The 18,020-nt window shown below is 39.6% G+C and overlaps 1 protein-coding gene across 1 annotated transcript; it reads right to left on the bottom strand.

Moving 5' to 3' along the window:
- Positions 1-1,190: 1,190 nt before the first annotated feature.
- mov10l1 (Mov10 like RISC complex RNA helicase 1) lies at positions 1,191-11,187 on the bottom strand. Its single transcript, XM_041938686.1, has 22 exons — positions 11,002-11,187; positions 10,705-10,864; positions 10,305-10,417; positions 9,891-10,078; positions 8,420-8,617; positions 7,875-7,989; positions 7,332-7,509; positions 7,157-7,227; positions 6,962-7,053; positions 6,799-6,854; positions 5,777-5,901; positions 5,657-5,705; positions 5,389-5,570; positions 4,832-4,978; positions 4,422-4,543; positions 4,231-4,330; positions 3,642-3,788; positions 3,143-3,316; positions 2,755-2,904; positions 2,410-2,517; positions 1,373-1,513; positions 1,191-1,295 (listed from the first exon to the last, which is right to left on the bottom strand). The coding sequence occupies exons 1-22, from the start codon at positions 11,185-11,187 to the stop codon at positions 1,191-1,193; spliced, it is 2,907 nt and encodes a 968-aa protein (XP_041794620.1).
- Between the last annotated feature and the right edge of the window lie 6,833 nt (positions 11,188-18,020).

Here is an 18,020-nt window from a genome sequence, read left to right on the forward strand (position 1 = left end):
TGTGTGTCTGACTGGTATGGTCTCAGTTAGCAGGACCGCTGATTTCAAGTGCCTGTCTTTATCGATGTAGTGGCATGCAACTGTGATGCAACTCTCTGGACTCAATGCAGTCCAACAGTCAGTGTTATAGCCACCTTTTCTGCTGAGAGTAAACTGCACTTATAGCTTGTATTTCTTTTTGTTCTACTGCTTCTTTACACTGCTAGGAAGTGTATGTGTTGATGTGATAGTCTGGTTCAGTACCATTAAATGGCTCACATTTATAGGTATCATGTCCTTTTCCACCATAGAGGAAAGCATCTGAGTTATTCCCTCTGCAAGCACATCACTACAGTCTCTTCTAGCTATAACCAAGATGATAGTTTGTTGGGAGGACGGTGTTTCACTTTCGATTTGCGCTGCGGCTGTCAGGTACTAACTTTTCAGGCGCTACGACACCGATGTAGTCGTGTAGCTGCATTTTAAGACGGTGTCACAATATTTACATTGAGAACTCTCCTCTTTTACAGTGTAAAGCTCCCAAGCTGGACTGACTGCTCTTTGTCTTGCCTCGCCATTTCCCACTGACCTCTTCTCTCTTTATAGTGTCAGTCGTTTTTCTGAACTGTGAAGATGAAGTGCACCCTCTTGCGGCATAAAAATAAATGTGAGCTCAAGCAAAATGTTACACAAAACATATATTGTCGGTTAAGACATTTTAATCAGTTAAATTCTTAACGCCAATTAATAATTAATGATTAATCATTAACATTCCAACCCAGTGGCCGTTTTACACATGTACAATCTGTGCTGCAAGTCAGTGCAACAGGTCTGCCATTAATTCTACCTTCAAAAAGTTTATAATGTTCAGTTTTTGGTCTTTGTCATCAGAAATGTGCAAATTCAGGTGTATGTGTATTACTGAGGTCAGTTATAGGTGTTACAAATGTCCATACATGAGGGAGGCACAACATTAGAAACACCTCTGAATATAATGCAGTCTTGGCCAACAACAACAACATTGTCATCATCATCATGGCCTAAAATGGCTAAAACACATCATTTAATTACCATCTCTATGACTGTCAAACAACCTGAACATTATAGGGATCATAAAAGTAGACTATATGGCAGAGCAGTTGTACTGGATTGTGCAGTTCTACCTAATAAGTCTAAACATCCATAATGAATAAAGACTATATGATGGCTGATCAGTTTACATACGTCTGAGAGTCTCTTAGAGAGGGAGGGGGGTCACAACCCAGATATGCCCCATTGATGAAACAGTACTGCAGTAGAGCCCTGAAGCATGGCTCCTGGAAAGAAATGAAGTTGTTTATAGTACTTAAAAACGTATCCAGTATTTTAAATCAAATAGCTTTATGTCACTCACCCTAATGAGAATGTGGGGGTTTCCAACAATTATGAGGAGGGCTTTGGGACGCGTGATGGCCACATTGAAGCGTTTGGGATTGGCCAGAAAGCCGAGTGCACTCTGCAAATCATCGCTCGTTGTTGATTCATTAGAGCGCACCTATATTACAAGAGAATGAAAATAACTGAGCAACTGCCAAAACAGTTGCTGAACTATGGGAATGTTATTGATGGTTGTGCTCCACAGACTACGATGTCTGCTTTTAAATATAAGAATAAGGAAAAAAATAAAAATAATGTGTTGTCTTTATTATAGTAAAAGTGCCATGTTGGGGCTTTTATTTATTTATAAAATAATTAATGCGGAATTTTGTAATTATTGAATCATACAAAAAACACATCTTTATATGTGGAGACATTATTGTAAAAATATGACATCAAGGTACACTTATAAAAATCTAGTTTCAAGACAACAAAAACAAAACAAAACATAAGACATTCTGGGATGCTACAGAAGACAGCTGAAGTCATTTGATTGATCAGACTCTGCAAACGCTTGCTGAATTATACAGAATGCAAGTGGTGATAAACACAGAAAAAATCTGACTTCGACATATGTTTGAGTGATACTGATACAAAAACACATATTTTTAGGGTTCCAACACCTGCCCTCAACTTGGAAGAGATAGGTTCAATAACTCACCCTAGAAAAACTACATTAACTGACCACATGGTGGTACTATAAAACAATCTCAGTTTGGTCAGTATCTGCTGAACTGATCCAGAAAGACATTTCTCGAATCACAAGACATCTTTCAGTGTAGGTCAAACCCGGCTGTCTCACCTCTCTCAATTAAGTAAATAATAGATCCTCTTCACATTTGGTACATGTCTGGACTGAGCCATAAAAATGGATATAGCTGCACATAATCACCAAGATGTTCTGTACTGCTGTACAGAATCAACACTAACACACACAAAGAAGATTGAAAATCAAACAACGGGCCGCTCATTTAGAAGAAAGTAAATTCTAATTTAAATTCTGTTTCTGCCTACCGTAGAAACAATGATGACCAAGAACTCTTGTCCTTGGAACTCCTCCACAGAGCCCACTTTGATGTCAGACAGGCCCACCTTACCCAGCAGCACTCGAATCTTCTCACACTGGAGATTAATAAGAAAAGAAGGACACTACTGAGTTATAATATGCAAAGCCACTTAAACATTTAGAAGACATTTAAACTCCTTGAATATGACTTAGCTTCCCCCTCCCTCTCCATTAAGATGGGAAAAGAAAGGTGATCACTCATGCAAACGAAGCACTTTAAAGCTCTGCTATGAAACCTAACTTCGACAAAGTACAATAAACAAACATGCATCTGATTAACTGTGCAGCCTTACTTGCTTCTTGTAGGGAGCAATGATGCCAATGTCAGAGGCATCCACAGGGTTGTAGAGCTTCTTGGCCAGCTGGCAGCAGTAGAGCATGACCTGTATAGCTTCCACTGGGTTGAACCATGATGGGTTGTTACCTTCCCTCATTTCTGTGCCCTGGAAGAGCAAAATCCCTGAAATAAATATGGCCACTGAAAATCCCACTAGCTTAAAGTAACCGAAGTGTAACAAGGACTAGATTTTTTCAAATGTACCTAATAAACTGGTAACTCAGTGTTTACGGATACACAATTTGGGATAAAAATAGGCCTCATTAGATTCCACAATAGAAAAAACTTGCAAGAGTGCAGCCATATTTCTAACAATTCCTTACATACATCTAAAAACCACTCACCCTAACTCCATGGAAGATGAGTGGGAAGCCTTTTTTGGGCAGGGTTTTCCACTGGCAGAGAGAGTCTACTATGGCCCTGGCAGCTTTAAAACGCAGTTCATCTTGGTAGAAGAGCTTGGAGGGCAGCATGAGCAAGGCCTCATGAGATCGATAGTTGTAGATCAGCTTAGTCACCTGTAGTAAGAGACCAGCTTTGTAATTATTATATATGCAGTGCATGAAAGTATTCTCCAATACCCCCCTCCAAGGTGTTATTTGTGCCAACTTTGTTTAACTGGCAACTAACTGGTTTCAACAAGAGCACAAAAATAACATCTTTCTACTGATGCATAATGATTTCAAAATAAAAGGCAAATATGCTACACATAGCATCAGGTGCCATGTAACACAGCATGTGAAATATTTTGATTATCTTCATGAATGTCAGAGTGATACCTGCTTTCACAGAACACTACAAAATTACGAAAAACAAAATAGATTTCGGATGCAGAGCACCAACCAGCTTAGGGTTGTATCCCTGGTCCTGTCTGGAGTACAGTGGGTTGGCCATCAGCCTCTCCAACAAAGACACTCCCAGGCCAAAGGCAGCGGCCAGCTTGGACTTCACTAGTGGGCCTAACTGACGGGGGTCTCCAGCCAACACTATCTAAGCAGCCAAGGGGGAAAAGGTAATTACTAATCAATGGTAGAAATGTTTTTTTAATTACACTAATGCAATAGAATTCAATACCATCCCAGAGGCTCACTGTTTTCTGCTTTAATTAGTTTTACCTTAAATAAACCAAAAAAAAAAAAAAAACACCCAAAAGAACAGTTTACCTGATTAACCAACCATAAAAAATTATAAGTGAGAAATCAGTTAAGATGAAAACACATGCTGCAGTCTAAGCACAGCTCAGAAAATACATGCAGCATGAAAAAATCTGAGTGTGAGGACAATAAAATACAATTAATTTTGAGTATTATGGTTAACAAATAACGGAGGTAAACAACAAAACAAAAATCATGTAGCTAGTGTAAAAATTACCAATTACAGTGGCGCTGGACAGAACCTTTTATGTAGTAAATGCATGAGCTTATATACTGACCTGTCCATCTCTCTCTGATACAAGGCTTATGGGGATCAGGGACTCTGGTTCTGTAGCCTGGCCGGCTTCATCCAGAAAAACATGGGTAAAATGTCCCACTCTGAGGAAAAACAAATGCACAGTTAGTGAAGTGAGTCGAAAGTAAGGACAAAAGCTGCTCAAACTACATTTAACTCTAGCCCAGGCCTTACTGTATTCCTATATTATGGAACATGCCAGCGCTGGAGCAGGTGCTGACCACAATCCTGTGAAAAGAGGCATGACGGATATCCTCTCCTGCTCTCGAGTACAGTCTCAGCACTTCTGGAATGGACTAAGAATAAAACAGTCACATCAACATGGCACGTACATTTTAGATGATAAAGCAATGTACTAAAAGGTAGATGCAGACAAAGCAGGTTATCGCAACCTCATCTATTATTTAAAAGGATTACTGACAACCATACTGCCTAACATGGTCGCAAATGGTGATGGCATCTGTACAGACCGTACTGCAAGCAGGAGAATGCATATTTTCCTTTTTAATAATACACACTGTAAATATTAAATGTTGCCCAAAATAGTACACTGTAAATTTCTTTTCCCTGATACTGTGCGGTACCTCGTCATGCCTACAGGATGCATTGACACGGGCCAAACTTGCAGCATGCAGGAAGCCACTGTGATGCAGCCGGATGCAGATGAGATCAGCAGCACTGTTGGAAGGAGCACATACGAGTATCCGACTACCAGGCAGAAAGTGGTAAACCTGGAGGTGGAAAGACTTTATGAAGTCACACATGCAGGGGACCGGGTTGGGAGTGAGCTTGGTAGGTATAAGACCTAATGCAGACATGTTCACACCACAGAAGTTACCTAACTTTACGGAAAAGTTTTCAATCAAACAATATTTTTGGGTTTCTTTCTATTTCCTGATTAACACTATGACTTCTTTTTAGATATTATCAACTTATACAGTATTTTGAAAAACATTTTGGATGTATGGGCTTTAAAACACATTGTGTTACTTGTCTAATAACTGAGGCCAAAAACACAAGGTCTTAAATTTAGGAACTAATAAATCCGTACACATTGTCATTAATTTTAAAGGGTTTTTTCAAAATCGAATTTGTACGGACCTCCTCCGAAGTGTATTTGTGTGCGCTTGTGGATATGTACCTGTAGTATGGCCTCTACGAGGGTGATGGTCTTTCCAGTGCCTGGAGGTCCAAACAGCACATAAGGAGTGGGCCGACACTCTGCTGCCAGGATCCTCTTCACTGCCTCTCTCTGAGGGGGATTCAGGTCTGGGTTGAAGAATTGCCCTTTGCAGAGGACGGGTTTGGATGGCAGACTACCATCTAGAAGCAATTATACATTGATGTTCTCAGTGTTATCTGATATGTACAGACAAAGCTAGCACCAAATCAAAATCTAATAAGTGCACCTTTAGTCTGTGTGGCCTTTGACTTCATGTCAACAGAAATGTTTGACACCTTTCCATTTTCCATGGCTGCAGCCTATAATTCAGACACAATTACATTTAATAAAAACAAGGATTAATGACATTAATGTCTTGAATTTGTCTTTCATTCACCTCATTGTCCTCCATTGTTTTCTTTTGGTCTGTCTCCTCTAGCCACTCTTCTGTCCACCGAGGTGTCTTATGAGTCACTCTAGAGGGAAAGAGAACTGCGCAACAATGAGAAAATGACAGCAATCTGAATCTTACTGGACTACTTTTAAAATTAACCATCATGAAAGCTTGTGTGCAGCTATTTTTTCTAATAAAAATAGAAGTGTCTTATTCAAAAATAAAGCAAGGCTTATTAAATGTGTTATTATGTAAATTGTGATTTTGTCTCTTAAACAGCTGTGTAGCTGTCAAAAAACATGCCTGGTTATTATGGTTGTCAAAATGATTCAAAGCACCTGAGCAAGCAGAAGGAAAATGTGACATTAAATTCCCTGGAGGCATTTCCATTTTCTCTCACTATGCCAAACAAAAATGATGCCGTACGGAACAAACGGCACCCTCTGGAGCAAATATCTTGACAGTGTCACTGTGTGTCCACCCACTAAAGGATGGTTTTTCAATGTAGTGCATTAGTTTGCTGTTAACACCCTCTTTCTTTTCTTTTCTACTATTTTTTCTACTAGTTTCCTACTAGTTCTACTAGAATTTGATGGTTACCACAACATATGTTTATAAGGAAGGGATTCAACTTGTTTTTCCCTTTATTATACTGTATCTAATATCCAAATTTAATAGAATTTAGAAATCTGGAACGCTGTATACAACATAAATAAAAATAAATAAAACAGAATGCAATCATTTGCAAATGAACTGTGTTTACAGACAACAGTTTTATGATGTGTTTTGAGCTCATTTAGTAATCCTTACTTACAAAGTGTCACAAAGTGGTGAACCTCGCTCCATTCTTGCATGTGACTGCTTTTGATTACACATGACTGTAAGGATTAGCTGAGCTGTATGAAAGTGAGAATCTTTCCTCTATATCATGTTTAAAATTCCAGGAAGCACACACTGTAAAGACTTACAGCAATTTGAATAAAACCTCAACTTACTTTCCCCAAACTCTTTTGTCTGGTCAAGTGCGTTGTGACACCGTCTCATTGTCAATCTGGCAACACAAGTAGTCAAAATATTCACATTACAATTTTGAGGCATTATTTCTTTAGTGAAATATAAATGCATTAATTAAATTACAAATGCAATGTCTTTTCTAACCTGTTGTAAGAGAACTCCACATCAAGTGGCTCTCCGAGGTAGTTGTGCTGAAACTCTGAGTTCACTTTCAAACTCACAACCTCATCATTGATCTGACAAGCCAAGACAGAGCATTAAAGATTAAATGTGAATTCAAAGTTATGTTTGATTATGCAGAACATAAAAGATGTTTCAGCAAATCAAATATGTCTGTACCTCTGTGACATAACTAACGTACTCCATTACCATGCCGTCACTGTGTGGTTTCCTCAATACTATTCTGTCACCTGCAGAGCAAATTTATACTCTTTTTGTGTTGTGCAAAAAACTCATGACATGAATCTTTGCAAAAATTTAACAATGATGAAGAAAGGCACTCAAGGTTCCTCACCTATGTGGACAGAGGGTCTGCCTTCAGCCAACCCAAGAATCTCTAGGTGTAGGTAGGCTGCTCCTTTCTTGAGAAGGGCCCCGATGATTGTGAATTCTCTCAGTTCCCTCTCCTCTTGCAGCTCTTCCAGCCACAGAAGGGCTGAGAAACGTGAATGCATGTTGAATGGTGACAGCACCTGAGCAAACAGACACAGCAAGAGAAGAAAACTGTGACATTTTGATCACTCTCTTAAGACAAAGACATGACAGGGAACATTAAAGGATGAGGTAAGACACAGAATAGCAGCCACTGGAGCCAATTTTATGGCAATCTGCATCTTCTGAAAAAATACAGAGGCCCAGAGGTTTGCTCATTAGTTCAAATGCTCAGAAAGCATACATTTATAAAGTGAAAAAAAATTCTGATCCATTATCCAAAATGCTTCGACACACCATTAATCAACACATTTATTGTCCAGGTAGCTCTAATCCAACTCTTAATCTGCAACTTTTCTTACATTAGTCTACATGACCAGGTAAACTTCATCATGGGCATGCTTACCTCTCCGAGGTGGGGCTGAACTATCAGCACGTCGCTCTGTGCCTCCACACAGTCTCTCAGAGCCTGGGGCACTGGGTATTTAGGTACGAAGTTTGGCAACCGTCGTTTAGTAAGCCTACAGGTGCAAAAGTCAATCTCAAACAAAGGATGACTTACACCATTATTTTTTTGATAAAATATCCGTTTTAGATAGATAACAATATTGCACACAAAAGTCCATCAAATTAAAACATTAAAAAAATATTTTTTTATAGCTGCAACAGCGATGAGACTAATAGTTACACTGATATTTAATAATAGCATTACGTTGATCTTTTATCCATTCCTCCAATTATTTTATTCCATCTACAACATGGGGATGTTGGGGACACTGACAACTGCAAAAAGACAATATTCATTAAGATCTATCCATTACGAATGTTATGTAGGAGTACAAACAGAGCACAAAGTTAAATGGCAAGTATCACTGTTGCTGTAAAACAGGGAGGGAATTAATTTCAAGCTTGGTGCTCTTCCAGCAGCCATGAAATCACTTGTTTTGATACCTTGGTGTGTCTCTTGGAGCAGAAACAGTGATCACATGAGTAGGCACTGTTGAGACCAGGTACACATCACTGGGACTGTAGGGCTTGGTGGGCTTCAGCAGGTTCTCCTCTTCACTGCCCACAGTGACCTCCAGGCACCTCCCAATGGTGAAAGAGGAGAAGTGCAGCAACAGCAGCTCAGCACAGCTTCCCAGGTTCCTGAGGAATTTCCCATATGGAGTTCAGTTGTACAGACAACATACTAAGAGGAGTTCTACAGAGACCCTTGACACATCAATATATAAAGCTTATTTTCTACGGCAAGGCAGCAGGTCCAGAAGGTGTGAAGGGTGACGTCAAAAACTTTCCATTGTACATGCATCTGTGTGATCCATTACTCCTCAAATTGCTTGCAATTAAAACTAGTGCCACTGCAAGAGTTTTTAAGAAATGACTTACTTTGCTTGACAGGCTACTGCAACAGAGAGCCTCTCTCCTGGTGCAATATCCACCTCTTTTTCCTCTCTCCTTACACCAGGGGAATGTGTAGTCTCCTTCGGCACCTTACCATTTTCTTTGTCTTTCCCTTCTGCATCACTGACATGTTTTTCTGAATTTTCAGAGCAGTTTTCAGACTCTGAGCAGTTTTCTTGCAAAGTCTGTTGTTTCTGTCTCAGTGGTGTGGGCCCTTTGACACTAACCAGGGTGAACTGTGCTTCTGAGTCCCAGCCAGCAAAGTCACAGCACTTCAATCTCTGGGCATGTGATCCTTTGTTTCTGTTATGAGAGACAGATGAAGATACAGTATCTTGTGCTTCTGATGGAAACAGTAAAGAGATTTGTACCAAAAGGCCTATGGTGCCAAGAACTTTAACAAAGGTTGCAAGAATAGAAAATGACAACTGCTAGTGAGAAGAGTTACACTTAGTACTTAGTGACTAGTGCTTTAATTTAGTTTTACACTCAGAATGTGAATATTTTTCTTGCTTCATTGGCCACTCACTGTATCCAGAACACCAGCTTTCGTTTCTCTCCAATCAACAGATTTCCAAACTGTCCATAGTCTGTTACATCCAGCCCCCCTTTGTTTTCAAAAATGTGCTGGAGGTTAGCCTTTGGGAAAGGTGTAGCAGAAACATTCACACTGCAACAAATAACAAATAAAAGCCATCTAAATAGTGATCTGCATCAGCCAAATAAAATGTGAACAAATGCGGAAAATATACACTAAGTCTCAGGTTCCAGCTTCACAAATGGCAGGATTTACCACTTTTGTTTATGATATATTATAGCTATCCAAATAGTTCTGGGTTTCAGACCTTTGATCTAAACAAGAAATTGGAAGATGTGACCTTTCCTCTGGGAAACAGTGACTCGCACTTTTCCACTATTTTTTTGACTTTTCATAGGCCATTTGCAGATTAATTGCTAATGAAAATAATCGTTATTTGCAGCTCTGTAAAGATAATCGTCCAAACACTTTGGTTAATACCTCTGATGGCAGGGTGCCATACACAGGGCCCTCCAACAGTAGAGGGATTGACTGCTCTCCACCATGACCAGGTTGACCAGATGCCCTGGCAGAGGCTGGTAGTGAGCAGGCAGCAGTAGAGAGTCCAGGCTAAAGAACACACTGTCCTCCACCACTCCACTGTTACCACACAAGCTGGTCACATGCACCTGGAGACGCAGGGAATAAAAAAGGTCATTACATTTATTACCAAACAAGGTTTTAAGATTACCAAATTGGATTTGACAGATATGAATTAGCTTTTAAGCATCAACGCTTTAGAGCAAACAAGTGTGATGTCTTTTAAAAATGTGAAGTGTTTAGTACTGGAAGTACTAAAAAGGGACCAACTTGTAATCAGTAGGTGAAGCCAAAAACCTTCAATGGTGCAATTACCTGGTCTAGGCGGCAAAAGCGTAACGGGACCACAGAATGAGCCTGGGTGGTCCATTGGGTACGATTGACAAAATACTGTGCCTGGACCCAGTCTCCTTTCATTGGCTCGTAACCTAACAAAAGTGGAGAAAACAGACAAGTGTGCCAACAGGCAGGAAAACTGACATCAGCTTTCAGCTAGATGCTATTAAATTAAAGTCTGTCTAATTTTCTCTGTTTGAGAGCTCACCAAACATAAACTGTAAAAACATATATGGCTGTTAAATTAGCCAGAAATGCTGAACACTTCTGGGACTGATGGACCACTGTGGGTGAAGACAACAGTGCAAGTTTATGGAAAGCATCTTCGGGTGAAGACGTTTCACAATTTTAGTTTGTCATGTACACTGAGTACCTGTACCTTCCCAGAGACTGTCGCGTGTGAAGTATGTGGTCTGGTTTATGTAGCCACCATCTCCATCAAATGATGTGACTGTACCAATGAGAGGGTGCAGCTGCATACTTTCATCTTCTGTGGAGGTTCCTCCTCCATCCTCCCAAGCATCTGCACTCTTCTCTACCTAAATGACAAGATTAAATCAAAATCATCAAAATAGTAAGTCCTATTTCACCAAACCCCCCAAAAAACACAACTTAGTTGACACAAGGTGAACTGTTGTTTGTGAATTCATCCTGGAGTGAAGAACAGGAGTCTCACCCTTACAGCTTTCCATCCGCCTTGGGCACCATCTCGTACCGCTATGCAGTTCACCTGGTCGCCTTCTTTCAGTTGCATCCCGCCCAACACCTCTCCACTTGTAAAGTAGACTGCATCGTCTATCATGCCATAGTCAAGGCACAGCTGGGTTACCACACCGCCCTGCAGGTGGCGAATTTCCTCCATGTCTGAACCGCAAAATAAATTTGGATCAAAAACATGGCCTCAAATCTGTCACGGTGTTGCTATTGTTGTTTTATACAACTAGCAATATAGAACGATATGTGAACGCTATCTAACTTTTACTCTGTGATGATGTTCCATTTACCTGAGAAAATGTCTTCTCCATCCACCTGGGCTGCCCTCCACAATGGAGAAACCAGCTTAGACAGCATGCTCCGCACAGCAGTAAGCATATCTGCACAACAGCTGAAGTAGCTAGCTAACGCTAGCTCGCCACACTAAGAACAAAATAAGGCAGGAGCTCAGACACCGAGCACAACGTTATTAACAATCAATTATTTTCTTGTGCATTGACTGTTGGTTAGAAGTAACGTTAAACTCTGCTGGCTAACACATCCAGGGACAGAAAATAGTAAATAAAAAAAATAGAAACGAATTAAAGTTTTTCGTCAAGTAACCAAACGCTAAGTAGCTGATCTTGACATTAAGATAACTTAGCTCGAACAGATGCTAATTTATCTATTCAACGCTAACGTTTGCTAACAGTTGCCTTAGCTATAACGTTAGCTTAGCGCAAAGGGCGGCGTGTAGGTGTAAAGTAATTGGACACGTTGAAGACTAGGTCAGGTTATGTTCAAGTTACCTTTCTCCACACAAATATTAAATCACAATTCACGTGTTGAGGTCGACAGCCGTTTGCTTTTTCAGCCCGAATGCGAAGGACTACAAGGAGCGTGGACATGCGCGGGAGCGCTGAGTCACTGCGTGTACCCGTATGGTGAGGCGAGGTACGGGGTGTTATGACAACTTTGGTGAACCTACAAGTCGAACAGCGCTTCCCATAACTCACCGCCAAAATATGTTACGTTCACTTAACTACATAGCTACGATATTGTAGGTGGGCTGAGGCGGAAAAAAACCCCATGCCATTTAGATTTAAAATATAAACTTTCATGAGTTTTTGATTTTGTTGCCATTTCAATTAAACGTTGTAACCAAAGGCGTGGTCTTGAGATGATGAGAATAATGTGCATTGATAATATAACACCATATTAATTTGGGTTTATTTAGACTGAACGGCGGTCTTCTGCTGACAAATTTTGTTTGTATTTTTCAGTGCCATGTCGGAAGTGTCGTAATTGCGACTTGGACGTCGACGTGAACGCTTTTTAAAAGTTAGAAGTTCATAATTACGATATCTCCGATATCACTTGAACACAGCAAGATGCTTGAGCCCAAGACCGGAAGAAGGTGCAAATTAAGGGTGAGTCGATAGTATCGATGCCTGAATACACCTGTGTTATTGTACACTATCGATTCCTCCTCTGTTTTGGACAAAAGGCTGATTAAGCTTCTTCCATTTTTGGCAAATTTGTAACCATACAATAGTACTATCGCTGCTCACTGTCTTTACATCCTGAATTAATACCTCTTTTAAACTGCAGTCTTAGGAAAATATTTTCAGATGATAATTACACTGAATTGGCACGAAATGTTAATTGTCAGTATTCCTGGCCACATATACACAGTTTCCTGAAATATGTGCATAAATCAAATATGTATTAGTTTCTAAATCGTTTCCTCCTGTGCCACATACTCACATACAGTTGTTTGTCTTGGCTGAAGCAGTCTGACATTTTATTCTGTGAGGTGACATATACCAGATAGATTTGCAAGTCCTTAACAAAGAGCCAACTTCAGTCTGTATGTCACCACTGTAGATAAATAGAGACTTCATATGCTGTGTATAGAGAATCCATTGTGAGCCTTTTGTTTTGGATGCAATACAGTATGAAATGAATCAGAAACTACAGCCATCCAGCTTGTGTTCTAGACACATTCAAGCATTAAAGCGCCATCTGTTTACTCACCAAGCGCCTCCTTTGCCTCTCTCCTCTTGCAAATGGGCTGCGGATTTTTTGGGCACTTAATGATCTTTCCATGGCAGGAAGAAGCAGGTGGAACACTTTAGTTGGTAGATTTTTTTAATATCTGGCAGGAAAACATCTACTGTACACTTTCTCACAGGGTCATCACATTCACACCTGCCAGGTAAAAATCAGCTGTCATCTGTTGCTTTACTAAATTGATGACAAACTGTGCTGTTGTGTCATCAGTATGCTGATGTGATCTGACGACATGGTGTGAAATGTTCGCCTGAGACTATCCTCCTCTCCTTTGCACGCCGTCAAAGTGAACAACACGAACATTTTAGAGGAGCTCAGTGTTATTTCGGATCAAGCTGTGACTTAGCCAGACAGACCTTTTGAATACGATAGTGTTGCTGCCAAGTTTAATCCCTGCAGCCTTCACTCTCCTCCGTTTTAGTTTTAGAACCATATTTCACCTCAGAGTCTCACTGTCTACCTACCACGGCCGTCAAATATACGGGTGTTTTTTTATTTTGAGTGACTAATATTAATACCAATGAACCAATGAGGCACAGGACTCTGAATACGCCTGGATAAATCATTTCAGTGTCTTAAGTTTCTAACTCAAGACTTTAAAATTTATGCCAGGCAGCGCTGCCAAGGATGCGACATGCAGTATACCACAGACTATAAACGTGTCATCTTTTTTTCTCCTGGCAGCTTTCCCATAGCTGTTAAAGAGCTGGATAAATATTAGGGATGTTTGGCGTTCTGTGTTAAGTTTCATAGCTTGATATAACTGCATGCAATGATATGCAAGTATACAGTCTAAGCTTAGACCCTCGTCCTCTGTGACATCTGTTAGTGTCAGTTAAGACCTACTGTATGTTTGAGGACCCTACCCATTTATCACATGTACGGTAATATACTTTACTGCCAACCATCTCTCAAAGTGTAATGTATATTTTTAGATGTTAGAATTGACATTTACTGCTTTTCAGGGTATTAGTCAGGATTTAGTTCATGAGTCCAGATTGGCCCAGCACAACCTCAGAAATGTCTGACTAGCCACCAAAAAAAACCCTGGAAATCATTGAATTGCGCACCTTCTTGCATAAAAAGGTTAAAGTACAACTAACTAACATTTCCAATATGTTTGAACAACCCACCGCTGTCTCCCTTTCAACTGCCAGGACTTATATATCAGAGTACATTCAGAATATTAATGTATTCACAATGATGATCATCGCAACAGTTGGTGCCTGAAAATCATTACCTACAGTACCAATTCCTCCTTTGCAGTGTTGCAGTGTATATCTTTGCAGATATACTGTACTGGAGGTTTACATGAACAGCTCTGCAGCTCAGTATTTTAAAATGACAGTCAAGAGTGCATAATAAATGCAATACATCAATTATTTGTACAGTTTCAGCATTGCTATCAATAATGTAAAAGATAGCTAGTTTGATGGACATTATGACAGAAGTGTACTTGCATTAATGTAAATACTATTCCAATAACTCCTTGCTTGAATACCCATCTGCATAAAATGTTGTGGCAAGTTGATTTCACAGTGCCTGAAAGATTTGAGGGTTAAAATCCCAAAGTCTTATAAAAAGAAAACGTATGCTTTGGAAAACGCTCAGCAGTCTGGGGAGGTATGTATCATTTGTAGTTTATGGACTTGCAAAAAGTGGTACAACATGTAAAAACACTGATATGGCAGAGCAGTTATGATGATTTACAGCTGCTCCCAAAAAGCATTTTTATGTAGTTGGTTTAAAATTGTGTGCCTTCAGGAGACTGTGGCAAGTGATAGCACGTTATCCAAGTTTATGTATGAAGCGTACAGTTTCCTCAGGTGCTGCTCAGTCAAACACTATGAGCTCATGTGGCGGTCATACTTGTATGTTTATCTCTTTGAGTGCAAAATGAGAACAGTTTATTCATTGGATCAACAGTCGAGCTCTTTGTTGAGCATGTCGTGTATGTTGTGAAGCTCTTTATGTTGTCGTACTGATTCACATTGCCATGACTATAAATACTTTGGTTTTCCCAACCATGTTGTGACCCTACTTTTACCACAAGAGGGCAGTGGTGGCACTCTTTGAACACAAACCAGCCTTTTCTGCAGAGTGCAAGTGAGGCCAAGGGAGGAATCAGATCAGATGCTAATCTCAGAGTCTTTGTTGCTATAACTAGACAGTCTACTTACCTTGTTTAATGGCAACAAATGCCACGGATGCTCAGAAACTATGCCAGCTATTGTGAGGACCACAGGCGAAAAACAGATTTCATCCTTAATCAGATAGTGTTTGACATGGGTCTAGACTCCCCCCGCCCTGTAATTAGCGGCTAAAATACACAAGCATATGAGCAATGACAGCACAGTCAAGACAATCTGATTGATGGATAGAGTTTGGCCATTCGCAGCAGGTTATCTTCTCAGGGTGTCTGTAGTAATTTAAAGAGGAGCTAGCTTCCTGCCCTTATTGCAAAGGAAACGCAATTAAAGAAAAAATGTTTACCCACATATTTGAAATTATACAAAACTGAGGAAATAAACAAGATGAATATTTTCATCTCGTTTTCATCTATTGGAAATGTTTTGAGTTGTCAAAGAGAAACATCTCTACAATTTGAAAGTCGCACTTTACTCATCATAATATTCTTGTTTTGGCCAAAAAATTATTCCTGCATTTTTAAGGGTTATTAAAATCTTACACCCAAATTATTTTAAGAGAATGTTATATGCCACTTTAAAATGTAAAATACCCTAAAGCACAAAAAGGTCCATGTAAGATCAAATAAGCACCAAAGACACACATGCATATAGAATTATAGAGAGAAAATGAATTGTTTTAGAAGTGTCATTTGTTAACTCTAAACTTGAGTTTTTGGTAAATGATGCATCAAACTCACTTTGTTCAGGTGAGAGAAAATGTGTTTTTACAGCAGTCTGTAGTTGATGGTGTTGCTCACATGAAAAAAATGGTATCAATTAGATAATCCCATCTGAGATTGTTCTCCTTTCTCTTTCATGTGGAAACCAGGTGCAAACAGGGATTCATTTGTCATGATGAATGTATATAAAACATTTCAATGGCAAACTCAGCCAATATTTTTTGGCCTCTGGCATTCATCATACTGGAATAAATGCAAAACATTGTACTGTGTAACATTACATACCTGAAATGGCATTCACAGTGTATATATTGGACATATTTTTTACTTTTCATTTCCATTGCTTTGATTTTCTTTGATAGAAATGGACAAAACTGCAGGCAGGCTTTCTTTAAACTGCAACACAACAGCTGTTTGAGAGCAGATTTTATTTCTGAAGATCAGTATGTATAACTATGCCTGTAACAGTCCAGTTTGTGCTGCCTTGATAACTGCCAAATGCTATATTCTAAAAACTAGAGCAGTCAGACAGCGCAGCTATGCAGCCTCTGTGCCTCCACAGAGGCTGCATAGCTGCTTCACCTGCATCTCGATCAGATCTGAACACATCTGAAACACGGAGACAGAGAATATGTAAAAGATTTATTTCATTTGGCTCATGGTAGCAAAAAAGTTCAAACCTGCATGTGGATCTGCACCAAAATTTAGGTTTATACATATTAATTAAATGAACAATTTGTGCAGCCTAACATTACACCAACTTCCATTGAAATTTGTCATTGAATTACATCCTTATGGACAATACTGTTAAATGTGTTGAATTCATTATGTAATGTATGTATGTATGTTCATTATGTAAGAGGATAATGTGTCCATTATTTTTTACCAGTAGTGTAAACATCCCGCTATTGTACTCCGTTCTGACATTTATCACGTCACTTCCTGCATTTTTTCTTGAAGTGTGTTATAACCATGAGGAGCCGCCACTCCAACCCTTTTTTATGCCGGTTGTGCCATTAAGTTCATGTTGTGCACACATTTAGCAAATTAAATGCTCTCACTTTCCTACATTCAACAGCTCCCTCACGTTGCTCTTTGTGGTCTTACTGCCCCATTTCAGAAGCCTTTTCCCTCCGTGACCACTGTGCATAAAATTAATTTGTTAATTATCTAACCTACAGTGATGCTCGCACTCTCACCTTTACCTGACGAAGACCGTCTTTGGTGGAGCCGTTGGCAGTCTGGCCTAGATATTTGGAAACAGGCAAGCAGCGTGAGGTATTTTTTGTCTTTCAGTTAATCTTTAATGGCACCTGCAGTGAATTTAAGGAATAATTCAACATTTTGGGAGATATACTATTTCTTGGCTGGTTGCCTGCATGGCAACCCCATGGTGACAACAAGAGCCCAGGCCAAGAAACAGTCCAGCACACAACCCCCATGAACAGCAATTTGTCATTTTTACATTTGGGTTTTTTATGAGATGATTATGTTATGATTTTTTACAATACATGTAATATGTTGAGCTTTAGAGACGGTGGTAGGTGGCTTTTATTACCTTCAGACAGAGCCAGGCCAGCTGTTTCCAGCCTTTATGCTAAGCTAACTAGCTTATGGCTATATTAGTATTTGCTGGACGAAAATGAGAGCGGTATTGATCCTCTGATCTCAGCAAGAAAGCGACAAAATTATTACACTAAATGTCAAACTGTTCCTTTAAGGACGTGCATGTGTGTCTCTTGGACATTACCTATCAAACAGGGGACAGATGGGGATGAAAACACATCACTGGTGGAGGCAGTGCTCAGATTTTTAAGTAAAAGTAGCAACACAAGAGTGTAGAAGTACTTTGTAACTAAGAGTCAAGTAGAATCAGCATCAAAACATACTTAAAATACCAAAAGTAACAGTACTCGTTATTCAGAATGGCCCATTCCTGAGTAATTAATGCTATAATACTGGATTATAAGCAATACATTAATGTGCACATAACTTTAATATTGCAGCCGGTAAAGGTGGATCTAATTAAACACTGCCAGCTTGTAAATTCCCCCTTTATC

The sequence above is a fragment of the Chelmon rostratus genome, chromosome 6 (genome assembly GCF_017976325.1).
Source record: "Chelmon rostratus isolate fCheRos1 chromosome 6, fCheRos1.pri, whole genome shotgun sequence".
Classification (NCBI taxonomy): Eukaryota; Metazoa; Chordata; class Actinopteri; order Chaetodontiformes; family Chaetodontidae; genus Chelmon; species Chelmon rostratus.

What these genes read in the sequence shown, in the direction of transcription:
- mov10l1 (XM_041938686.1), bottom strand. Translation starts at nt 11,187, where the DNA reads ATGGAGGAAATTCGCCACCTGCAGGGCGGTGTGGTAACCCAGCTGTGC. An exon ending in GCTCCAAGAGACACACCAAG is followed by an intron (nt 7,990 to 8,419) that starts GTATCAAAACAA and finishes TTGCACCTGTAG; the next exon opens with GCTTACTAAACGACGGTTGC. An exon ending in TTCCATAATATAGGAATACA is followed by an intron (nt 4,331 to 4,421) that starts GTAAGGCCTGGG and finishes GTTTTTCCTCAG; the next exon opens with AGTGGGACATTTTACCCATG.